The sequence below is a fragment of the Canis lupus genome, chromosome 11 (genome assembly GCF_003254725.2).
Source record: "Canis lupus dingo isolate Sandy chromosome 11, ASM325472v2, whole genome shotgun sequence".
NCBI classification, from domain to species: Eukaryota; Metazoa; Chordata; class Mammalia; order Carnivora; family Canidae; genus Canis; species Canis lupus.
Genome location: NC_064253.1, coordinates 67,324,978 through 67,350,390, shown reverse-complemented (window position 1 = coordinate 67,350,390; position 25,413 = coordinate 67,324,978). Strand labels below are relative to the sequence as shown.

The 25,413-nt window shown below is 50.1% G+C and overlaps 1 protein-coding gene across 6 annotated transcripts in view; it reads right to left on the bottom strand.

The window, feature by feature from the left end:
* The window catches only part of RGS3 (regulator of G protein signaling 3), a 137,909-nt gene that overhangs the window by 89,138 nt on the left and 23,358 nt on the right, over positions 1 to 25,413 (bottom strand). For all 6 annotated transcript variants that reach the window (XM_049116373.1, XM_049116372.1, XM_049116370.1 and 3 more), the window contains 7 exons: positions 16,477 to 16,527; positions 14,515 to 14,573; positions 13,385 to 13,479; positions 12,350 to 12,418; positions 3,029 to 3,089; positions 2,027 to 2,117; positions 1,337 to 1,392 (listed from right to left, as the gene is read on the bottom strand). In XM_049116373.1, coding sequence (XP_048972330.1) covers positions 1,337 to 1,392; positions 2,027 to 2,117; positions 3,029 to 3,089; positions 12,350 to 12,418; positions 13,385 to 13,479; positions 14,515 to 14,573; positions 16,477 to 16,527 — 482 coding nt within the window. The remainder of the gene's footprint in view (positions 1 to 1,336; positions 1,393 to 2,026; positions 2,118 to 3,028; positions 3,090 to 12,349; positions 12,419 to 13,384; positions 13,480 to 14,514; positions 14,574 to 16,476; positions 16,528 to 25,413) is intronic.

Sequence of the window (25,413 nt, the reverse complement as noted above, 5' to 3'; positions counted from 1 at the left end):
GACTTAATTAAAGTTAAATAAAATGAAAAACTCCAGTCCCCAGTCATACTAACCATGTTTCAACCACTCGTGTTTCAGCCTCAGGGGCTAGTGGCTACCATATTATTGCACAGGGCAGCTCTAAACTATACGCTGCATGAGGGCAGGCAGCTTTGACTTGCTCACAGCTCTGCCCCAGCACCCAGCACCCAGCACCCAGCACAGGGTCTGGCCCGTGAGAATGCTTAAACAATGAGTGAATGAGTGAGTGAATGGATGAACCGAGTAAATGAAAGGAAAAACGTTTTGTAGAATATAATACACCTCTGTGTAAGCTGTGATCAAGGGAAACCACGCCATCGTATCTTCCCAAGTAGGTCACGCACAGGAGGCAGTGTGGCACAGTGTACTCAGGTGGCCAGACCTTGCTTGGGGTCCTGCCTCCATCACTTGCTGGCTGCGTGATCGCAGAGAGTGACCGAACATCTCTGAACCTGGGTATCTGTGAGATGGGGAAGTCACGCCCGCCACAGAGGTGGCAGTGAGGGTTGAAGCAGGGAACAACAACATCTGGCACAGAGGGGCTTCTCAGTCACAGGGAGTTTGTTCTCCCTCTCCCAGTTGTTAGAGAAGACCATGTCCCACGGAGAGATGGAATGAACTTGGGGGAAGGCCCTAAAATCCTGATGTGAAGGTTCCTCTCTCTCCATTCAAAGCCCTAGTGGAATAAGAAGTCTTTGGTCTCAGGTTTAGACTCACAGCTGCTCCCTGACAACAGGCCTAAGCTGAGGGTGATTCAGCCACAGTGCTGGGGAAAACCAGCCATCCGAGGGGACCTGGGGGATAGGGGAGACTCGGATTCAACAGCTCGAAAGTCAGGAAGATCCAGAGCCATCTCCATCTCCAGATGCCTCCATCTCCAGAGCCTGGGCCTGGCTCTCTCCCCACTGCTGCCCTAACCATGAGCAACTGGAGAAAAGCACAAGAAATAATCCCTTAAAAATGCATAACTTGGGATGCCTGAGTGGTTCAGTGGTTGAGCGTCTGCCTTTAGTTCAGGGAGTGATCCCCAGGTCCTGGGATCGAGTCCCGCATCGGCTTCCCTGCAGGGAGCCTGCTTCTCCCTCTGCCTGCGTCTCTGCCTCTCTCTGTGTGTCTCTCATGAATAAATAAATAAAATCCTTAGAAAAAAGTGCATGACTTGCTGAGTTTCCAAGCTTGAAGTGAACCTGAGTCTCGGGCACCAAATGCAGTCCTGCTTAGGGGTCTCCTGGGCCAAGGGACAGACCAGGACCACGTAAGAGCCCAGGGAGGGGCCCAGGCCCTGCCAGTCCTGCCCAGGCCCGTCCCCACCTACCTTGAGTTTCTCCCCGTTCTCAGCATCCCCACATCCTGGTGTTCTCAGCAGCGGGTCTGGAAGATGACAGAGCAGAGTCAGAACGCTTCTATTGGCACAGAGAGTCCATTCCAGAGACCACCCAGAGGGCGAGGCCAGGGTGCCAGGCCCAGGTGGCTGTCCAGATCACTGCCGGCCTCCAGGACATGGGGGTACCTGGGCTCAGGCTAAGCAGAGAATCAGAGCCAGGCCTGCATGTAAGAAGAACAGAACAGAAGGAACACAAAAGCTGGATCCTGAGCCTCAGGACTCACGGCAGGGCCCACTTGCCCTGCCTATCGAGGTGGACAGCCCTAAGGCCAGTAAGGCAACCTGGGAAGGATCCTTGCACCAAAGCCTGGGAAGGAGCGTAGCAGGAAGCTCCCGAAACCCAGCTCTCTATAAGGCAGAATGGAGGGAGCTGAACCACAGAGGGTCAGGCATATAATCCTCTCCCGGGGATGTCCAGCCCCAAAAATAAGGTGTTGTGGGCAAGTGCTACCTGCAGCCTGCATTCCAGCAGGTGCTCGTGAGAAGCCCCTGGACCCCTGACTTGATCGCAGCCAGGGGTGACAGATGCCACAAAACACAGGGGCAGGGAGGGAAGGGAGAAGCCCCAGGGGCGGGTGGAGCAGCGTGTCTGGGGGGAAGCTGAAGGTGGTGTGCACGTACCTCTCAGGGGCCGCAGCCGCCGCCTGGCCACCTTCAGGTGTTTAGTCCGGCCCAGGTCTTCCCCCAGAAGGTAGTACCAGCCACTGATTTCCTGTTACGAGAGAAGGCATGACACGCTCAGGCAGAGGAGGCAGGGGACACAGGTCGGGCAGCCACCAATTCCCCCTCAAACAGCAGCAGCTAGAGAGTCTCCCTCAGGAGCATCATCGCTGCAGAGACAGACACTCCAGCCGTCCTGCCCCGGAGGGAGCTGTGACGCCTACGCCTCCAGGAAGCTTTCCCTGATGCTCCGGGCAGAGCTGGTCTTCCTCTCTGCTGAATTCCCACAGCCTGTTGTCCCTGGAGAACAGCGGTCTACTCGCACGCCTGCCTCCCCACCAGGTGGTGCCTAGGCTCTTTGATGTGCCTAGCACTGTGCCTGGTATACAGTAGGAGCCCAATGAATGCTGACAGAACAGAAGGGAGGGAATGAGAGAGGGATGGAGAGGCCAGAAAGTAGGCACCTGAGGCTCCTGAGCAGTCCCCATGGAGCATCTCCCCAGAGGGAATAAAGCCAGTGCTGCGGTCAGAAGACCCTAAAGGAAAGCTCCACAGAGGCTAGTGTTGCTCACTCCACCCCACAAGCACTTGCTAGACCAACAACACGACACCTAATAGATAATGTCAGGAGGATGAGAACCACCTAGCCGTCCTCCTCCGGGGCAAGTCTAGGAGTGCTGGGAACTCCGAGGGACCTGCCAGGGTCCTGATGTGGCAGACGGCAGACCCAGAGCCCCCCCAGAGCCAGGCCTTGGGGCTGCCTGACAACCGATCTGTGACAAGAACCAACCAAGGAGACGACCCAAAGCCCTGGCCACTCAGATGCTAAACCGTGGTGTGATTCAGGCCACAAAGCACTCAAGACAGAAGCCCCACCCAAGGGCTTCCAGACAAAGGCCTCTCTGCCTGCGCTAACCCTGGCCTTGGTGGGATGACCCTGCTGGACACTACCCTGGGACCCACCTTGTCCGGAGTCAGGAGGGACTTCACCCCAAAGCTCATGCAGCCAATGAGTCCACTCTGCCTGGGGGAACAACAGAGGCTTGAGTCAGCACCCTCTCGCCGGGCTCTACGGGGTGCACCCCAGGTCTGCCCGATACGCTGTGGTTTACAAAGCACTGGTACCCGCGTCATCTCATTTGATCTTTCCAACTTTGTGAATTAGGGTGGAAAGGGCTTATTTTCTCCATTTCACAGAGGAAAAGGCCAAGGCTCAGAGCTGGTCCCCTTCCCAAGGTCCCAAAACTAGTCCCATGGGAAAGCTGTGCCCCCTACATCAGAAAGCAGTACTCCCTCCACCAACCATAGAAGCTCAGAGCCAACCATAGGCTTTGGGGATTTTTTTTCTTTTCTTATTTTAGTATAACTAACATACAGTTATATTAGTTTCAGGTGTACAGTATAATGATGCAACAATTCTATATTTCTCAGTGCTCATCCAGATAGGGCACCACCTCCCCTCCCCCCGCTCCCCCGGCCCACCTCTCTTCTGGCAACCAGTTTGTTCTATTTAAGAGTCCGGTTTTGGGATCCCTGGGTGGCGCAGCGTTTTAGCGCCTGCCTTTGGCTCAGGGCGCGATCCTGGAGACCCGGGATCGAATCCCACGTTGGGCTCCTGGTGCATGGAGCCTGCTTCTCCCTCTGCCTATGTCTCTGCTTCTCTCTCTCTCTCTCTCTCTCTGTGACTATCATAAATAAATAAAAATTAAAAAAAAAAAAAGAGTCCGGTTTTTCTGTTTGTCTTTTTTCTTTATTTGCTCATTTGTATTGTCTCTTAATTCTACATAGGAGTGAAATCATATGGTATTTGTCTTTCTCTGCCTGACTTACTTCACTTAGCATTAACTGTTCTGGTACTGGAAGGATCAGAAGTCAGTCCCCACCGGGAATTTCAGCAACCATGTCAGTGGGTTGATGCTCAACTGAAAAGTTATGGGACCTCAACTTCAAGAAGTGTTTCTCAGGTACAGGTAGGACCTTAGCAGTTCCTGGACAGTTTCAGATCAAGGTCCAAATCAACACAAAAATTGTTGAGACGGACCTGACCCGCTTCCAGCTGGACAAATAGGCATGAGCCAGAGTCAGGCCTTGTGGGAGTGTCACACTGTGGCAAGGGGCTGAGTTCAGTCACGTCCTCCTTGGTTAAGAGTAATTCAAAGTCTGGGACCCCTGGGTGGCTCAGTGGTTGACCATCTGCCTTCGGCTCAGGCTGGGATCCTGGGGTCCTGGGATCAAGTCCCATATCGGGCTTCCTGCATGGAGCCTGCTTCTCCCTCTGCCTGTGTCTCTGCCTCTCTCTCTGTGTGTGTCTCTCATGAATAAATAAATAAAATCTTAAAAAAAAAAGTTCCGGAAGACTAATCACCATTGAGACCGAATGATACCTGGCAGCTTTCAGTAATGATGGCAAAGGTTAATATTAATGAAATTCAAAAAATTATCTTGTCACTGGGAGAGAAAAGGAAGTTTACAAATCAGTAATTTAATGAGAAAGATGCTCACAAAAATATTAAAAATGGTTGTACCCGGTAAATGGGATTAGAGGGGTTTTGATTTTCTTCTTTGGGTTTTCAGTGTTTTCAAATTTTCACAGGGAAAAAAAGTGTTACTTTTGTAATCAGAAAAGAAAAACAGTATATAAGTATTTGAAAATACTTCCATTCTAACATATCTTTCTCTATCCTAACAATAGAGCTGCTTTTTCATTTTTCTGTTCCCCTTTCTTAGAGCATCCCCAACTCAGACTGCCCCAGAGACTGGTTTAATAGCTATTGATTGAGAAACAATATGAGTATTTAGATGGAAGCATTAATCCTTCAATATCTGAGGGACCCACACACAGAAGGGATTGAGCAAACACTGTGGAAGACACAAGCGAAAAGCCAAAGATGGACTGAGCCTCCCAGATGGGCAGTGAACTCCCTAGAGATGTGCCTCCCCAGAACCTGGCCTACAGCAGCCCGAGTGAGGCCAGTGGCTGTAACTAGGCGTGGACCACAGAACCCTCTGAAGAGCCCGTCCAAGGTCTGCGCCCCAGAGCCAGCCTCCGGGGACCAGACACCATGAGTCCAAGGTGGGATCCAGACTGCAAGTCTAGAGAAAGCTGCCCTGAGAATACTGCAGGGCGCCGCCTGAGCCTGCCCCAGTCAAGGACCAGTGGACCAGGTCTCTATAAATACATACTGTTTGCATTCTCCGGAAAGGGTGGCAGCTTACCACCTGACAGTCCCAAGCAAAACAAAACAGCTTCTCACAGGCAGCCAAGTCAAGGGAGAGGTAGGGCTGCAGAACACTAGGGACTGATCCTCAGAACTGGTCACCTGCCCCACAGTTGCACACTCTGCACCTGGCTGTGCCTCCCCAGCTCCTGTCACTGGGCTACTTCCCCGGATCCCCCTCCCCGCCCTCACTTCCTGCAGCCTGGGCGCCACTGCCCCCCCTTCCTTGCCCCCTCCCTCATTCAAGGCCATGCTAATAATCTACCCAAGGAGGACAGTGTGCTCACCCCAGGAAAGCAACCCTTCCCACATCCATCTTCCCAGCCCAGCACCAGAAACAAGAACTCCTCCCTCCTGGGAAGAGGCCAAGTCAGCAACAACAGCCACAGTGGCCATCATGGGCGAGCGACAGACGCTGATCGGAGTTGCCATTCCAGAAAAGCCTTGTCAAGACCTTGCCAAAGTCCTCACCACTGATTTAATTTTGTCAACACGGTCAGGAGCAGGTATCTAGGTGCTCACACTTCCTTGTTGCACACTTCCCTTTCACACCGGCTATGGCTGTAACTTTCTAAATCTTCAAGCATGACGCTTTAGCTGTAATAAAGGCTTCCTCTGCCTGTTGCTCTTCAATAAGTGGAATTTTCATTCCCTGGTGCTTAGAGAATGCTAAATGGTTAATAGCCTCCCATGAGCTTTGCTTCCCTGCTAAGGGGCCTCCAATGATTTCATGCTAATTCAGGCCAAGTAAATTGTCACAATTAATGTCCATAAGCAGGAAACTCTAAGTGTTCTTCAATTAGCTACTCCTGAAGCCTGCTTTTGAAAAATCTTGGGAGGAAGAAAGACTTCTTTTACGTGTAATCTGAGTACACGGCTTTGTACTGGTCAGTTTATAATCTTGGGAACTAGTGCTTACCCTGGAGACTGCCTGAAAAGTGTATGGGCATACAGTACAGGGGCTGAGCCTTGGTTACTTCTGAATGCTAAGCCCTGAGCTCAGGGCTCGGTGCACTCAGTGAAGTCTTGACAAATGGACAAATCCATCATGCCTGTGGTTGGTTGGCAGGCACTGGGCAAAGAGCCGCGGCATTAAGGAAAGAAGACAAACATGCAGGAATTTAAATAGCAATTCAAGGCAGCAATACAAGGAATATCACTCAACAGGGTGAGATTGACAGATGGACAGTGTGGGCAACAAACGCTGAAAGCTCTGGGAGAGTGGAGATGCTGGAGGAGGCCTGAAGAGCTAAGTCAGGGACAGGAAGAGGAAGGGCATGTCAGGCAGAGGGAACAGCCAGTACAAAGGCTCAGAGGGAAGGCTTCATGGAACACTCATGACGAATAGTACTTGCCTCAGTTACCTTTTGAGTAAAGGGTAAGAGACCAACTACAAAACGAAAATGCAGGGGCACCTGGGGGGCTCAGTGGTTAAGCATCTGCCTTTGTCTCAGGTCATGATCCCGGGGTCCTGGGATCAAGTCCTGCATGGGGCTCTCCACAGGGAGTCTGCTTCTCCCTCTGCCTATGCCTCTGCCTCTCTCTCTGTGTCTCTCATGCATAGATAAATCTTTAAAAAAGAAACACACACACACAATGAAAATGCATTATTTTCAGGGAATGAATTTTAATTCTCTCTCTCTCTCGCAGGGGCCTTAAACTTTCTGTTGCAGGAGTACCGCATTTAATCTCAATTTATTTTTAATTTGATGGTTTAAATTGAACACATATTTTTCCATTCATTTCTCTTCTTTCCTTTTCTTTCCCTATGTCAGGTCACAACCTAACGTTATGGCACTGTGCTTGGCACTGAGGTCCCACTTGGAAAGTAGATTAAAAGAGAGAAAAGACTTAGAATGCCCAGGACAGGGTATGACACACAGCAAGCCGACTCTCCATAAATGAACATACTCTTTGTGTAAGAGACTGTGTTTTAAATGTATGTGTGTTTTGTTCTTTTTTTTTTTAATGTGGTGTGTGACATTACAATCCTAAGACTGTTCTCTGGCCACAGGTTCTGAAAAGTGCTACGACTGATATAGGAAGCTTCAGTTTGGCCTTCACCATCTCATCAAACAAAACTTTTAAATAGCTGAGTTGCATAGTCAACGATATTGAGAAGTTACTATTAATTGTCAAGCATGATGATGGCATTGTGGTTGTCTTTTTAAGACATCTTTTAGAGAAAGAGAGAGAGAGAGAGAGAGAGGTGAGAGGAGATGATATCTGGGATTTGCTTCAAAAGAATTCACTAGATGGGACACCTGGGTGGCTCAGTGGTGGAGTGTCTGCCTTCAGCTCAGGTCGTGATCCTGGGGTCCTGGGATTGAGTCCTGCATTAGGCTCCCCACAGGGAGCCTGCTGCTCCTTTTGCCTGTGTCTCTGCCCCTTTCTGTGTCTCTCATGAATAAAAATCTTTTTTAAAAAATAAAAATAAAAAAATAAAAGAATTCACTGGTGGAAGGGAGAATGCATGGGAGCGTGGAGGGAATAAGATTGGCCATATATTGATAACTGATGAGGCTGGACTATGAGTATATGAGGGCTAATTAGATGATATTTTCTACTTTTGCATAACTTTGAAAATGTCTATAATTTCTTGAAAATTCACACAACCGGGGATCCCTGGGTGGCTCAGAGGTTTAGCGCCTGCCTTCAGCCCACAGCATGATCCTGGAGTCCTGGGATCGAGTCCCACATCAGCTCCCTGCAGGGGAACCCTGCTTCTCCCTCTGCCTGTGTCTCTGCCTCTGTGTGTGTGTGTGTGTTTCTCATGAATAAATAAACAAAATCTTTAGAAAAAGAAAAAAGGGGATCTCTGGGTGGCTCAGCGATTTAGCACCTGCCTTTGGCCCAGGGCGCGATCCTGGAGTCCCGGGATGGAGTCCCACGCCGGGCTCCCTGCATGGAGCCTGCCTCTCCCTCTGCCTGTGTCTCTGCCTATGTCTCTCTCTCTCTCTCTCTCTATGTCTATCATAAATAAATAAAATCTTTAAAAAAAAAAAAAAAGAAAAAAGAAAACTCACACAACGTAAAAGCTTAAAGAAATCTTTGAAAAGAAAAAAAAGAAACCTTTGTATCTTTCACTGCATTTCACAGTTGAAACTGAGGCTCGGAGTGGGGAAGGGACTTACCCAACGTCTCACAGTGATACTGGAGTTAAGCCAAATCTCCTGCCCTGAGGCCTGGTTCCCCTCAGCACCCACTGTGCCACCATGAGGGGATATCACCCAGCACTTCCTCAAGAATGTCTCTGTAGACCATCTTGTTCCCCTAATCCAAGTTTACAGCCATCACTGGAAGGATGGTGAGAAGTCATGAAACGCTTCCCTTTTATCTCCTATGAGTTTCAAAATGTAGCCGCCACATGTTCAGCTGGATGATTTCTGTAAAACCACATTATAAATGCCATGGGAAGGGACGCCTGGGTCGCCTAGTGGTTGAGGGTCTGTGTTTGGCTCAGGGTGTGATCCCTGGATCAAGTCCCACATCAGGCTCCCCTCAGGGAGCCTACTTCTCCCTCTGCCTATGTCTCTGCCTCTCTCTCTCATGAATAAATTAAATAGATGATAGATAGATAGATAGATAGATAGATAGATAGATAGATAGATGCCATAGGAAGCAGCCCAGGCCCCGAGGAACAAGTGTACTGACACAGAAACAGCACAGCTTTAGAGTCATTTATCGCCTGCGTGAGACGGTCAAGCGAGCTATAGGTTTGGCGCCAGGCTGCCTGGATTTGAATTGTTTCCATCACCCCCTAGCTGCATTAGCTTAGGCAAGTTAGTTAACCTCTCTGCACCTCTGTGTCCTCACCTGTAAGAGAGCGACAGCAACATTACCTTATTTATAGACCATCGTGAGAATTGCATTAGACGATACATGGAATCTGCTATGCCATGTCCACACACAGTGGACACGGTAAGTGTTTAATAACCTCACGCAAGTGCTTTAACCTTAAGAAGCCTCAGTTTCTTCCTCTCTGAAGAGAGGGACAGTAATAGTTGCTCGCTCTCGGGGTTGCTAGGAGGATTAAATGAGATAATGTAGGTAAGGTGCCTGGCGCAGAGAAGCGCTCGGTAAATGGTCTTAGATGGTGCTAAGTTGCATGCCCGCGCTTTGGAGAAGCACAGTGTGATTTGAGAGCGTTCCGCAGGGCAGAAGTTTCCTGCAATTGCTGGGTCGGCCTCCTGGCTCAGAGGCGGATCAACACTCTGCCTCCCTGCAGCTGAGCAGGCCTCCGTGGTGCTGGCAGCTTCGGAGGGGCCATCTGTTCTGAAGTGGGCCTGCCTGGGCCTGCTCTGTCCCTCTCGAGCTTTGGGTTGGGACTGTGACCATGAGTTCCACGGTGTTTAGTTTAATAAGGAATCTCACTTTCCCAAAATAGGCAACAAGTGGAGACACTGCCTCTGTCACACTCCCCGCTGGGCGCTGACTCACTTTCCCCGCCGGCCTCACTTTATTTTCCAAAAAACATGAACTGCACCCTGCCCGGCTCGCTCTGGTCTCACAGGAGGGCAGACCTCCGTGGTGGATCCCAGTGTGGCACCTGCCTCCAGCACCTGCTCCCGACTTGCCTCCATCCCGTGGGCTCCTCAGACGTCCTCCAACTCTCTGACACCCTTCCTCTGTCTTCTTCGGGCTTTCCTGCCAAGACGGGATTCTGACCCTTGAGCCTTGTCACTCACTGTCACCCTGAGCAGTCCCACCAACTCACCACTTCAGCCATCGCCTTGGTGGGCACGGCCCCCACATCCGTACCTTGGCACGGACCTCTCTCTCCCTCTGGGCTGTGTCAGCAAGCCTCCCCCCTACACAGCTTTCACCGGGCTGCTCTCTGGCCCCTCCATCTCAGGGTACCCAAAGCTGGTTCCCTGCCTTTTCAGGGCATGCTGGTTTGGCTGGGGGACCCCGCCTGATGCTCAGGAATGATCCCTGACTTCACCTGCTGCTCTCACAGCCAAACCATCACTAAGTACCATTAATCTCACCTCCTAAGTCTGTCTCCCCTCCCCCATCCCTAAAGCATCTCTTTCACAGATCACGGCAAGGATCTCCTAGCTCCTCCTCAGCCTGCCAAAGCCCTACACACACATCTGCCTCTCCCCTGCTCACACCCCTCAGTATCTCTCTACTGCCAGCTTCCCAAACACCAAGCCCACGGGGCATGAGGTTCTCCCAAACTTGGGTAAATGTAGATCCCTCAGCCCTGCCCAGGAAGACCAGACTGAATCCATGTGATGTGGCACCTGGGAAGCTGTGTTCCTTGCAAGTATCCCACGGGACTCTGATGCAAATCCAGGGGGGGAACCACCAACCTTAGGAGGAAGCCCACTCCAAAGAACACCTACAGATGCATCTGGTTTGGCTTACACCAACCTCTTTATCTCATCTCTCCAGCTGGTCCCTACTTTGTACTTGACCCTCCTGCAACACCAGGGAGTTTTGAGATCGCTCCCCACTCCTGCCCTGCCATGCCCTGCCCTCTATATCCCGCCAGTTTTTCTTCCATCCTTTTGCTTGTACCCCAGGAGGCAATATAGTATTGAGAGTGAGACTCTGGGGTCTAACTCCCTGGGTCCCCATCCTGGCTCCACCACCTACTGGCCATGTGACCTTGGGCTCAGTCGGTTGGGCATCTGCCTTCGGCTCAGGTCCTGATCCCCCACATGGGGCTCCCTGGTCAGCGAGGAGTCTGCCTCTCCCTCTGCCTCCGCTTCTCCCTCTCTCTCTGCTGCTCCCCCTGCTTGTGTTCTCTCTCTCTCTCTCTCTTCCTCTGTCAAATGAATAAATAAAATCTTTAAAAAAAAAAAAAGGCATACCAGCTATAACATTTAAGATACTAAAAAACATTTAACTGCAAGTGGAGCAGAGCTGATCTGGTCACTACTTGGTTCTATGATTGCTCAACAAATGCATGGCCTCAGGGTCCCCCAGATTCCTTGGGCTGCACCAGGTGAATGAACCCTGGCTGCTCACAGTGGGGCCACGGTACTCAGTCCAGGTGCTCTTACCACCTCTGCTGGGCAGCTGATTCTCCCTCTCACCCAGCACCCCTCCCCTGTGCTGCACTAAACCCCCAGCTAATGACCACATCCGGCCTCCTATGTCCCAGGCAGCATGCAACATAGCTTGTTTGGCTTCTCCCACATAAAACCTCTGTACCTCCTACACCACCTCCTCATGGCAGCCCAAGCCTGGCATGCATGTTCCTGCCTCTTGCTTTGCTCATGCAAAACCTTCTCTCCTTGTCCTATTCTTTTTTTTTTTTTAGGATTTTATTTATTTATTCATGAGAGACAGAGAGAGAGAGAGAAAGAGAGAAGCAGAGACACAGGCAGAAGGAGAAGTAGGCTCCATGCAGGGAGCCCAATGTGGGACTTGATCTTAGGTCTCTAGGATCACACCCTGGGCTGAAGGCGGTGCTAAACCGCTGAGCCACCCACCTGGACTGCCCCTCCTTGTCCTATTCTTGATCTCTACCCCATGTTCACAATCCCATTTCTTCCATGAAGTCTTCCTTGATCACCTTGGCCCACGATGAATTTCCTTCCCTCTTCCCATACCTACTTACTTACATACTTCTCTCCTTCCCATACTTACTGTCCTTATTACTCATTCAATCTTTTATTCATTCAAATAATATTTACAAAACATCTATGTGCTAGGCACCAGGTAGAGTGATGACTAAGAAAGAAATGGGCTTTTTTTTTTCCCTTGGAGCTTCTACTCCTGTGGAACTGAGCCTGTGTATATTGTTACTGTAATCTGTGTCTACACAGCACCTGGTGTCCCTTCCTGCACATAGACACCTGAGAGCAGAATCCACGGGCAGGCTGGCTGGCATCCCCAGAGGCCAACATGGTGCCTTGTTGATACCAAGGGCGCAGCAGACACTCCTTGATAACTCAGTCCTTGCGACGGGGTGGCAGCATCTCAGATTTAATGTTGCCACTGCGACATTCATCCAACAAGCGTTAACTGAGTCCCTGCTGTCTGCTGGCTGCCTGGCTGCCACCAGGGGCCTAGAGCAGGCCTTCCCCTCCAGCTCAGCGCTTCCCCTCACCTGGAGTCACCTGCCCTATTCCACACAGTGACCAGAAGGCGCTTCTGTTCATCTTCCTCTTGGACAGGACTGCAAAGCAAACCAGACGGTTGGGGGGTTAGCAGGGCCGCACCTCAGTCCATCACAAACACAAAATTTAGAAATGACCTAAACAACCATAAGGAACTGGTTAGAGAGACTCAAGCACCAATAGGGCGGGGGCAGGGGGGTGAGTATTCACATACACAAAAGTCTGTATTACCTCATTTGAGACAAAAGGGAGGTTCCTGCACAATACTATAGAACAATTCCATTTTTGTAAACACCTGCACGTACACAGACAGGCATACACACCCACACAAATCCAAAGACCTGAGAAGAAATAAGCTGAGGCATGTCATAAGTAATACAGCTTGGGGGGTGCAGGGGGAGGTCTCCTTTCTTCTCTTTGCTGATCTATTTTTCTACAATAAGCAAAATTACCTTGTGCAGTTTGAAAAAAAGCCAAAGTGTTCTTAATTTTCACTAAAATTAGTGAATTTTAGTTCCCATCAGCCACAGAGTTCAGGAAGGGGTGAAAAATCATCATCATCATCATCATCATCATCAATAGTGCATTACACTGTCTCATTACACATCAGCCCTCTGAGGCTACTACTCTCCTAAGCCCATTTTACAACTACGGAAGCTGAGGCTCAGGGAGGGTAGCAAGTTTTATAAGGGGGAGGGATCTCACAGCTTGGAAAATCTCTTCTACTGACAGAGAAGCCTTGGCCCGAGGCACAGTGGGAAAATCCCTACTGGTCAGGGGCCATCAGCCTCAGGCTGGGCACTTTGGTTGGGAGAACCAGCCAAGCGATATCTTATCACCACGGACCTCGCTGCTGGGCCCGGTGCCAGGGATGCAAGGACCCCAGTGAACGAGAAAACACAGACATCCTTTAGAAGTCACTGTTTTTCTGCTTAGATCTACTTCTAGATTTGGCAAACAGAGTTGTTTCCAGATAAACATTCCTTCCCTCTCCCCTGGAGGGCCTGGCTGCCCCAGACTCTTACAAAAAGAAGTGCTCGTGGAAGACTGGCTCTCTGCAGTCTGGGACCGTCTGCGTCTTCTGGCGACGTAGTCGATTATCTTCTGGGATCAAAGAAATCTTGAATTGGAGAAAAGTAAGCAAGAGATGATGACTCTCAGCTGCGGAATCCCCCAAGCCCAACAGCTGATGCTGCCCATCCCCCAGGTCAAAGGCTTCCCGGGTGGCCTTCACACCGGCCTCCACAGAGGACAGAGTGCAGTCCTCAGACTCCAGAAACAAACAGAAGCCCGGGCCGAGGCACCGGAGTCAGATGCCCAGACAGGGCCCCGCAGCAGGCGACACCACCAAGGCAGCCACGGGCCCAGCTGTAGATGGGGTGCAGCTAAGCCACCTCTGCTCTTCCTCTCAGCACCCGCCTCTCCCCTCAGTTCCCCGCCACTGCTGGGTGCTTCCTTCACCAGAGGCTCAGGTCAGCCTCTGCTAAGGCCCCAAATCTGTGTTCTGGCCTGCAAGCTGCTCTTCCCAGGCCTCTGCTCCTGCCCTGCTCCTAACCAAGTCCTTGCCCACAGTGGCCTCTGACCAGCCTGAGGACTTTGGGGAGGGTAGAGAGGGGTGCATCAGGGCTTGCACCTGGCATCCCAGCTGCCACACTCTGGGAGGTGCCAGGCCTTTGGTCGTGGCCAGAAGTAGGCCCTCTGCCCTGTGGGGCCTCTGTCTTCATAGCAGGGGCCCCCCCACTCTGATGGATCTTGCAGTCCTCAGAGACAGTCCCTCCCCTCTACCATCCAAAACTGGCCACCTTGCTTCTGGTTTTGCCAGGGAGAGGGGTGAAAATATTGCTTTTCAAGAGAGGGCTTGGGATTATCTGTGGGTTTCCATCACCCACACGTTCGCTATGCTCACCCATAAGATTCCAGCTCTTGCAAGAAGCCTTAGGGACCAAGCTGGGCTAAGGGAGGAGCCTGTCCTAGCTAGCACCTCATCACAGGACCTAAAAAATGCCTACTGACCAAATAATGAGGCAGTCCTTGCCACTTCGAATGGCCCCAGGCCCACAGATGTGCTGAGACCCTGGGGCACAGTCTTGTGCCATGGCCCCTCACTCCCCCCGATCCCAAGCATCCCCATCCCCACCTCCAGCCCATCATATACCTTCACGTAGGGATCACAGATGCCAGGCTCTCTGCTCATCAGGCCTTTGCCTTCTATGACTAAACAAAGAATGAAAATGTTGGGGTGGGTAGATGGGTGGGAAGGATTATCACTAGTCCCTAATGTGTCTAACAGCCATTGGCTATTAACCCCCCTCTGATCTAGTTCATTCCCACCATTTCCCACATGCAGGCAGCACCCTCACTGAGCCATTCTAGGGTACATTCGATTCCTTGAAACTTACAACTGAAAGAGAACAGCAAATTTATTAAGTTTAACCCCTCATTTAATGGGAAAGATGAGACTAATGGGGGACCCAGAGATAGTAAGAAATTTGCCCAAAGCCACAGAGCAATCAGACCAATGGGGATGACAGAGCTGGGTTTGGATCCCTATCTCCTGACTCCTAGTCCACTGTTCCTTCCTCCACATGAGGCTGCCTCCTGGGATGGAGAAGCCAGGCTAGAGAACTTACCCTGCCCTGTCAGCTGCGCTGTGGCTGGTGGACAGCAGAGCACAGCAGGTAAAAGCCTGGGTCCAGAGATGGCCTAGGGCCCCGGGTTCACAGACCAGCACACATGCCAGCTCCACCACTTACTAGACATGAGAGCTTGAGCAAGTGGTTTTGCTTCTCTGCAACTGAATTTGCTATTTTTTCAATGGAGAAGTGATAATAATGGGTTAGTGACCACAACATTCACTTCGCATGGTAGTTGTGCCGGTTAAATGAGATAATGTGTCTACAGTGCTGAGCAGAGTGCCTGGCAAGCAAGTAACTAACTGCTCAAGGAAGGCTGGCTAGACAAAAAATAATAATAAAAAAAAGCAAGGGGTGGGTGGGAGGTGAGGTGCAAGCCTGCTCCTGAACGTGAGCACAGCCCATTTGCCTGAGGTCTGCAGGAATCAGACAGCAGGCCTGACAGAAGCAGAGCCTCTTTGCTATTTTCTTTTCTGTCCAGTTTGGATTGAGCCCTAGGGTTTGGCTTGGACCTGGCTTGGACGGGGCTCCCGTAGTCTGAGGCGTGAAGCCTATGAAAGCCAAAGGAGAGAGAGAACAGGCTGGAAGGGATGAAGAGCCCTAAGACTGGGGTGAAGCCAAAGCAAACTGTGCAGGACAAATGAAGTGGTGGAGGCCAAGATGCATTTTGCAAAATCTGTTTGCACAGCTGGAGTCAGGCTCTGGCTGGCAAAGAACCCCCCTCTGCTGGTCCTTGGGAACTTCACCTTGGGCCCCCCCAAGGCCAGGACCGGAGGACCCCAGGCGCCTGCTGGTCTACTCTGCCTGGTGTCCTAGCTACTGTTCCTGTGTGCATCCTTCCTCTCGAGGGCGTGGTCATGGGGGGCAGACTCCTGGCCTGAGGAAACCCTGGGTCTCCCTGGCCCCAGTGCAGGTGGAGCAGACATGGCTGCTGCCCCACTGCACTCCCTGTATAGACCAGAATGACACTGTGTAGTCAGGGCTGTGACAAGGACACAGAAAAGGACACAACGCACTTAGGTAGGTCAGGGGGTAATTCTTGGAGGGGGAAAAAATGAAGCCAAATGAGCCTTCCTTCCTGAGTCTTAATGATGATGAAGGCAGGCATGTTTCTTACAAAATCAGAGGGAGGGAGGGTTATTTTTCAAAAGGAATTCAAAAAGAAGACAGGTGACTCCAGACACAAGAAATAGCACGTGCAAAGGCACAGAGGCATGAGCAAGCATGATGCTCTCAAGGGGGTGCACATAACAGGACAGGAAAGAGGGCACAGGGAGACTCCAACAGCAAGAACCACTCAGGCTGGAAAGCTGGGCAGGGCCTACAGGGCCAAACAGAAGGGTCCAGGCAGCGAAGGCCATGGCAGGAGCTCAGTAACTACTTTTGTGCTGGGTGAAAGGACAGACAAATGCATAAATGGACAGGTAAAGTGCAAAATCCTCTGAGTGGCACAGAGGACCTTCCTCGCCTGGCCTCATACTCACTGTGGAGCAGCAGAACCCGGTCCCGGGCATCGATCGACAGCTTCAGCTGACCTAAGGAAACAACAGAAACAACATCACCAGGCAGCCTGGGTGGCTTAGCGGTTGAGCACCGCCTTCAGCCCAGGGCCTGATCCTGGAGACCTGGGATCAAGTCCCACATCAGGCTCCCTACATGGAGCCTGCTTCTCCCTCTGCCTGTGTCTCTGCCTCTCTCTCTCTCTCTGTGTCTCTCATGAATAAATAAATAAAATCTTTAAAAAAAAAAAAAAAAAGAAACGTCAACTCATCTCCTTGTTGGGTGAAAGATGGGGTAGCAGCGATGAGAATGCTCTTCTGTTCATGGAAAGTGATTCAAAGATCCATCCAGTCTCTGGGCTGCAAGGCAGCTCAGAAGCCACTTAGCCTTGTCGCAACGAGAGTCCCTTCTGCAATACCTCCAGCAGTGGTTCTCCACCCTGGGCTTACACCCTCTCTGGTGATGGGGAGCTCATTACTTTATAAGGCAGCCTAGGTTAACGCTGGAGAGCTCTCTCTGTGGGACATCTGGAAAAGTTGTTGCAACCACATCACAACGAGCCCAGATGGGAGAGTCAAGGATCCTGGGCCTTGGTTGGGAGTCCATGGGGGCCCAAGGGGAGGTCAGGACAAGCCCTCCACTGTGACTGACAGCTAGCTGTGTTCTGGAAAGGCAGTCACAACACAAGGACAAAACGACAGATGATTTGGGGGAAAACCAAAGGCAAAGAGATCAGGCGTGGCCAGAGAGCTCCTTCAGAGTCCGTGCTACCATCCCGGACCATCCCGCAGAATTCCAATGTCCCGAAAGAGAAACCAACCGTTGGCATAGAGCCACACTACCCAAGTGTGGTTCGAGAACCACCAGCATCAGAAGCATCTGGGTGACGCTCAGAAATGCAGAATCACAGGCCCCACCCCAGGCATACTGAACCAGAATCTGCAATTTGACTGGATCCCCAGGGAGGCACAGGTCCATTAAAGGTTGAGGAGCCCCGGACTAGAGCACGCTGAAAAGCCTCTGAGCATGTCTATAAGCTTGGAAAAAGGCCTTCTTAGCAAGACACAAAATGCAGAAGCACCAAGGGAAAAGATAGACAACTCTGACTCCATATGATTTTTAAATGTCCATTACAATGAAAGGTATCATAAAGTCATGAGACAACAAAATAGAAAAATAGACAAAGGTCATACATTGGAAATTCAGAGAAGCCAAAACAGCCAATAAATGTACAAGAAGAGGCTCGCCCTCAAAGAGATCTGGGACATGTAAGATAACATAAAATACCATTTTCTGGGATGTCTGGGTGGCTCAGTGGTTGAGGTCTGCCTTTGGCTCAAGGGTCCTGGGATCGAGTCCTACATCGGACTCCTCTCAAGGAGCCTGCTTCTCCCTCTGCCTGTGTCTCTCCCTCTCTCTCTCTCTCTCTCTCTCTCTCTCTGCGTCTCTCATGAATAAATAAATAAAATCTTTTTTAAAAAATACCATTTTCTATCAATGTGCTTGACAGATCATTTAAAAAACAGATAATGTTGGGCCTCCTGGCTGGCGCAGTTGGTAGAGCAGGCGACCCTTGGTCTCGTTTGTAAATTCAAGCCCCACGTTGGGTGCAGAGATTACTTAAAAATAAAATCTTTAGGGGCGCCTGGATGGCTCAGTCGGTTGGGCTTCTGACTCGTGATCTCAGTTCAGGTCTTGATCTCCAGAGACGGAGTTCAGGTCCTGCACTGGGCTCTACACTGGGCATGTATCCTACTTAAAAAACAATAATAATAATAAAATAAAATCTTTTTTTAAAAAAAGATAACGTCAAATGTTGGCTAAAAATGTAAGAAAACACATACTCTCAGACCCTGTGAGAAGTATAATGGAGGGTAAGTTCTGACAATATCTATTAGAATTTTTTTTTAAGATTTTATTTATTTATTCATGAGAGCCAGAGAGAGAGGCAGAGACCCAAGCAAAGGGAGAAGCACGCTCCCTATGGGGAGCCCGATGTGGGGCTCGATCCCGGGACCCAGGGATCACGACCAGATGCTCAACCACTGAGCCACCCAGGTGCCCTAGCTATTAGAATTTAATTGTGCATGTCCTTCAACTTGGCAATTCTTCTCCCAGGTAACTATTATGGACAAAAACCACATAAGGCTGGTGCTCCAGTGCTGTTTAAAATAAGGACAAATTGGAAACACCTGAAATGTCCATCAATATAAAAATGGTTAAATGAGCCATCTCTGGCTGTGCTTGGAATAATAGGGGCTATTGCAAAAAAATGGGGGAGCTCTATATGTCCTGACAGGGGAAGATTGTTGCAATAAGTTTTTAAGAGAACCAAGCAAATTGCAGAACAATATACATATTATATATTTCTGTGTGCATGTGTGCGCGTGCGTGATGCCAAATGAAAAACAAAGATCACCTCTAGAATTGGAGGGAGGGAAGTCAAGAGGACTTTATCACTTGTTTCAACAACACAAATTTTATGAACTATAGCACTTCTATAATTAAAAATAAGAAGTGGGGGCACCTGGGTGGCTCATTTGGTTAAGCGTCTGACTCTGGATTTTGGCTCAGGTCATGACCTCAGGGTCGTAAGATGGAGCCCCAAGTCAGGCTCCACGCTCAGTGGGGAGTCTGCTTGAGATTCTCTCTCCCTCTCCCTCTGCTCTCTCACTCTAGCTCCAAATTAATTAATTAAAAAATCTTTTTAAAAATAAAAATTAAAAATAAGAAGAGCAAATGAAAAAAGAACGGAAGGGCAGTGGGAGAGAGAAGGAAGAGACGAAAGGAGGAGTAAATGTAACCATAATGGAAGGGCCAGGGCTGGAAAGCAGGTGAAGAATGAGGAGTCAGTTTTCCCCCTGGGTTTTCTAATTTTTTTAAAGACAATATCAAAACAAAATAAAACATCAAGTCTTCCTCACAGATGCCCAGTGGGCCCTTCAGCATGGACAGAAGGATCATGCTTCTCTTCTTCACTGACATGTTGACAATTTTTCCTCAGTCCACTGGACTCTTCCTGGAACCTCAAGAAGCCAATGAACTCAATCCACCTGGTGAACACGTACTGGGGAGGCAAGGAGGACAGGGCAGGCCCTCTCAGCCTGCAGCAACTCCACACATCAACCGGAAAGCCCTTGCATCCATGACAACCCTGTCTTACAGTCCTCAGCCTCTGCTTGATCACCTCTGGTGACGGGGATCTCACTTCCTGTAATGGGAACGCTTTTTCTTTTGTGATAGCTCTGATTGTTCAATGTTCCATCTTATATTGAGCCAGAAGTGGCCTCTCAGTAACCTGTATTCCCCAGACATGGTTCTACTGTCAATCTCCAGGCTGTGTCCTCTTAGATCACCACTCCTCCTGGCAGGCACAGTGAGACATCTCCTCAACATCCCAAATGTTTATCTCTGGACATGCCCCATGAAACTAGGACTGGGGCTGGGGCTTGTGCTTCGCTGCTGGCTGGAGGAAGGCCAGGCAAGGTTTGGAGAACAGAAAGGAAGGAAATTCTGAGCAGTTCCCTAACCTCTGGGGCCTAGAAACCACTTGTCCCTCACATTTTGGGGGTGTTTAAACTGCAAACCCAAATAACCCAGATTCCAGCAAACCCTCGTTCATCAGAAACTCCTACTGCTCTCCTGCCCAGGACACAGATCTCAGAAGCCCAGAGGCCTGTTCTTGTTCCAGTACCAACTACTCTCCTCTCTCTCAGAGACACCTTGTCCCCAGCTGTGAGGTGGAGCTAATAACAGGGGTGTCTGCACTTGCCAAGTTGTGTGTGGATCAGATAACACTGCAGGGTGAGGAGGTCATTGGATGAAAGACACCAAGAGAATCCATGGTATTATTAGCTCAAGATCTGAGCGATTACCACTTTGGGGTTCCCTCAAGCTGAGAAATCTCCTACAAAAACTACGCTGGATCCAGTGTCGAGTAGGAAAAGGCTTTGAAACAGACAGAAGTGGCCAGCAGTCACAGATCCCATCTCATCAACCCAAAGGCCACTGTGTTTAACCCTAAACGTTTCTTCTGAAACTATCACCAGTGCAAAGGCAGCTTTGGCCTGAACATATCTGGCTTTCCGAAGCTGCGGGAGCCACTGTGCTGAGCAACACCATCACCTACCAACAACCCATTTACAGAAATCAGGATGGAGAAATCTCCCAGCACAAATGGCCGTTGGTTCCATTCGACAAACATTAGCCAGGTACCTGCATGGGGGGCGCTGAGTCAGAAAGGACAGATCTGAATGGCCCGGTGCCCACCCACAGGGAACTCACAGCCCAGTGTGACTTGGAGGGCCATGGCCAAGGCCAAAAGTGTAGCTGGAGCACAGGACAGGCCTGGAGTAAAGACTGACTCAGAAGTCAGAGGAGACTGCCCAGCACCCCTTGCAGGCCTCCTCAGGGATGGCAAGCGTGCCCTCTATCCTGTTACAGCAGAGAAACCAAGCCCCACAGCCGAGGTTCAGGCCCCCAGTGCAGCACACACCCTCCTCCAGCCCAACAGTGGGCTCACAGATAAGGGCAAAATGAAGAATTTTGCCCCTACTCACCCCTAGCCCACTCAGCCACACCTGTTCCTTCTGCCTCCCCCACTTAGCCCCTTCCATCAAATCAATGTGTCTCAAGGGCCCTGAAGTCATCTTGCCCAGCCTCCTCGACTGGGAGCCAGAACAGTCATGCCCAGATATGAAAGGTGACTTGCCCTGGACCCAGAATGACCCAAGTAAGGCAGGCTAGAATGGGAGACCAGATGCTGTCCCAACTCCAGCACTCTTGTGTGTACACCGACCCGGTCTTCTAGAGCCATTAATGGACACCACCGTACCTGCCGATGCAACCCTGGGGCTTGGAAGCAGAGGGAGCCATCAGGCACAGGACAAGGTGCCATAGCTTTGCTTCAGAACCCAAAAAGAGGGCAGGCTCAAAGAAACGTCCCAAGTCTCAAGAAATAAACCACGGGGTAGAGGGGAAGTCAGGCTGAAACCCTGGGGCCTTCAGCCAATCTGAAAAACCCATCCCTGGAATCTCTGATCTGGTCACTATCCCCGCTTTCTGCCCAGGTCCAGCAAGTGGCCTATGACAGTACCAGGAATGTCCAGGCCACAGGGCCTGAAGCCATTCTCACCAGGGTATTCAGGGGCCCTGGAGAGGGCACACCCATCCCCCCGCCAAGTCCCACTGAGCTGTGGTTGAGCACTCTGTCTGCACAGGGAGGTGGTGACGGGGACCCAGAGAGGCTGTAGAAGTGCATGGGAGCCAGGGCCCAGAGACAAAGGGAGAACAGACAGGGACACACGTGACAGGAAAAATCCTGGGTGACAGTGAGCCTCAGAAGGCACAGGGAAGGCACTGAATCCAGACTTTGCTGGCATGGGACCTAGGGGGGTTCAGACTCACTGGGTCCTGTAGATAAAAGGGCATGGAAACCAGCAAAAGAAATTCAAGCTGGCAGACCTTACTCTGTTTGTTATAAGAGGACCACAGGAAGACAAATTCTGACTCTCAGGACACAGCCAGGCAGAGACATACTCAGAAAATGAAGCAAGATGAGGGCCGGGCGGGCCAGGCAGCCCAGGTGGCTCAGCGGTTTAGCGTTGCCTTTAGCCCAGGGTGTGTGATCCTGGAGACCCAGGATTGAGTCCCGAGTCCCACGTCAGGCTCCCTGCATGGAGCCTGCTTCTCCCTCTGCCTGTGTCACTGCCTCTCTCTCTCTCTCTCTCTCTCTCTCTCTGTGTGTGTGTGTGTGTCTCTCATGAATAAATAAATAAATAAATCTTTAAAAAAAAAAAAAAAGAGGGCAGCCCCAGTGGTGCAGCGGTTTAGCGCCGCCTGCAGCCCAGGGTGTGTGATCCTGGAGACCCAGGATCAAGTCCCGAGTCCCATGTTGGGTTCCCTGCATGGATCCTGCTTATCCCTCTGCCTATGTCTCTGCCTCTCTCTCTCTCTCTCTCTCTCTCTGTGTGTGTATCAATAAATAAAATAATAAAATAAATTTAAAAAAAGAAGATGAGGGCCCGCACACCACTGCTGGACTCGGGGATCAGCAGGAACATGTCCTAGAGGGAGCTCACGTCACCCTGGAGTATGCAGAGGATACATCTCTTGAGAGTCTCATGGCCTGGCTGCTATGAAGCAGCAGTCATCCCCAAACCCAGTTCACCTCAAAAGCAATTCCCCATTTAGGAGCTACCATGTGTTGAGAGCCACAGAAAGGGGGACGATGTCAGGACAAATGTACAAAGGAGGCTGGGTCTCCATGTAGCCTCACCAGCCACCAACACTCAACAGATTCCCCCTTGATTTGTGGAGATGGGTCTGTACCTCAAGCTGTGTGTGCAAGAGAGCGGGAAGGAGCCAACCGGCTGTCAGGCACCCCTCCCTCTGCGATCCTGGGCTGCCTGACCCACAGGGCAGCCTGAACACGGCTCAGAGAGGGGTTCACACATTTACAGATTTCACTTTCTGCCCTCTACAGGAGAAAGGGTATGCTGCAGGGGCGCTGGGGAGATGGGAACCATCCAGCTCTGGGGATGCAGCCCTGTGGAACCTTGCAAGTGTCTGTTCCTTTGAAGAAGGAGAATCTTGAGTTCCATTTGGAGAAACAGCCTGACTTATGCTGGTGCCTGCTGGCAGAAGGAGGCCTGCAGAGCCCAGGGGATCGGGGGCTACAGTGGTGGGAGAGAGATGATGACGGGTCAGTGCGACTCCTCTCTTCTGACTCTCTACTTCCTGTGAAACCTGATATTAATGTGGTTTCCCAAGCTGTTTTTTAGTTCCAGGAATAGATTGCTCTCGCCAGCTAACATCTTGGCAGCAGAAACCCCAAGCAAAAACCACCCAGCAAAGCCATTCCCAAATTCCTGACTCACAGAAACTGGGAGATAATGAATGTTTGGGCTTTTTAAGCCAATAGGTATTGGGGTACTTTGCTACGAAGCATCAGATAATGAATATGTCTCCAGATTGCCTCTGTAGTCAGGTAACATAAACCTGATATCAACTCCGAGGCAATTCTTCAATTTTTAAAACTGTTAAGAAAATATAATTCTAAGATAAATCAGTATATTATGACTAAGGAAACAAAAGACTTTCCATTTGTGAGATCCTTGATTTTCTCCACAAAGAATTCTGATAGATTGAAACTGTACTCATTACCAATTCAACTGCAAAATCTGGAATCGTCTCACGTTAACCCATGAACAGCCCAGCACATTCATGAAAAGGCTTCAACCTCAGAGCAAACGATTTTCTTTTATACCTATTCATGTACAAACACAACATACAGAAAATTCACATTATTCTGCCTTTTATGATTTTCTTTTAAATTTTACTATAACAACTTGAATTTTAAAATTGTCAGTTTTGCCGCAATTTAGAAATGACTCTTGCCACCTTTACCTATCTTATACTACAAACTTCTCCATAGTCAAATGTTATTTTACAATGATGAACACCTGTTACATCCTTGCTGATGGCTCCAAGCCACACTGTGAAGTCAATGATTTCTTTTCATTATGTTTTACAGTGTGTTATTTTTTCACTATCAAAGTTTTCCAGTAGAACAAGTCTAATTGGGAAAACACCAGGGAGGAAGCACGGAAGGAATTATTAGCAAACCGAGGGTTTTAGAGTCAGTATGACCTGGCTTGGATCCTGGTTCCACATTGATGATCCTGAATCACTACCCCTTTGTTTCCTCATCTGTACAATGGAAAGAAGAAGAACCATACAGTTCTGGCAGGCCTCTTATAAAACTGAGAATGAATACACGTGGAGCACCCAGCAAATGGAAGACATTCCCACTGATAGGACAAAAGGAAGGATGGAAGGAAGAAAAAGGAAGGATGGAAGGGTGGAAAGGTGGAGGGAAGGATGGAAAGATGAAAGGGGTAGAATGAAAGATGGAAGGATGGAGGGATGGAGGGAAGAAGGGAGGGGGGAAGGGTGGAAGGAAGGATGAAAGGGTGGAAAGAAGGATGGAAGGGTGGAAGAATGGAAGGATGGAAGGATGGAAGGGAGGGGGGAAGTTTAGAAGGGTGGAAGGAAGGACGGAAGAGTGGAAGGGTAGAAGGACGGGTGGAAGGGTGGAAAGATAGAAGGGAGGGAAGAAGTTTGGAAGGGTGAAAGGAAGGATGAAAGGGTAGAAGGAAGGATGGAAGGAAGATGGATGGAAGGATGGAAGGGTAGAAGGAAGGGGATCCCTGGATGGCTCAGCAGTTTAGCACCTGCTTTCAGTTCAGGGTGTGATCCTGGAGTCCCAGGATTGAGTCCCACATTGGGCTCCCTGCATGGAGCCTGCTTCTCCCTCTGCCTGTCTGTCTGTCTGTCTGTCTCTCTCTCTCTCTCTCATAAATAAATAAAATCTTTAAAAAAAAAAAAAAGGAAGTATGGATGGGTGGAAGGAAGGATGGAAGGGAGGAAGGACAGGTATAGCAGGGTGAAAGGGAGGAAGGACAGGTAGAAGGGTGGAAGGAAGGGTGGAAGGGTAGAAGGGAGGGAGGAAGTTTGGAAGGATGGAAGGATGGAAGGAAAGATGGAAGAGAGGAAGGACAGGTAGAAGGGTGGAAGGGTAGAAGGAAGGATAAACGGTTGGAAGGGTGGAAGGAAGAATGGAAGGCCAGAAGGGTAGAAGGAAGGATGGAAGAGTGGAAGGGTGGAAGGAAGGATGGAAGGGTGGAAGGGTAGAAGGATGGGTGGAGGGTGGAAGGGTGGAAGGAAGAATGGAAGCATGGAAGAGTGGAAGGATGGAAGGATGAAAGGGTAGAAGCAAGGATGGAAGGGTGGAAGAGTGTAGGGAAGGATGGAAGGAAGGATGGAATGATGGAAGGGTTGAAGGAAGGGTGGAAGAGTGGAAGGAAGGATGGAATGATGGAGGATTGGAAGGGTGCAAGGTGGGTGGGTGGATGGAAGGA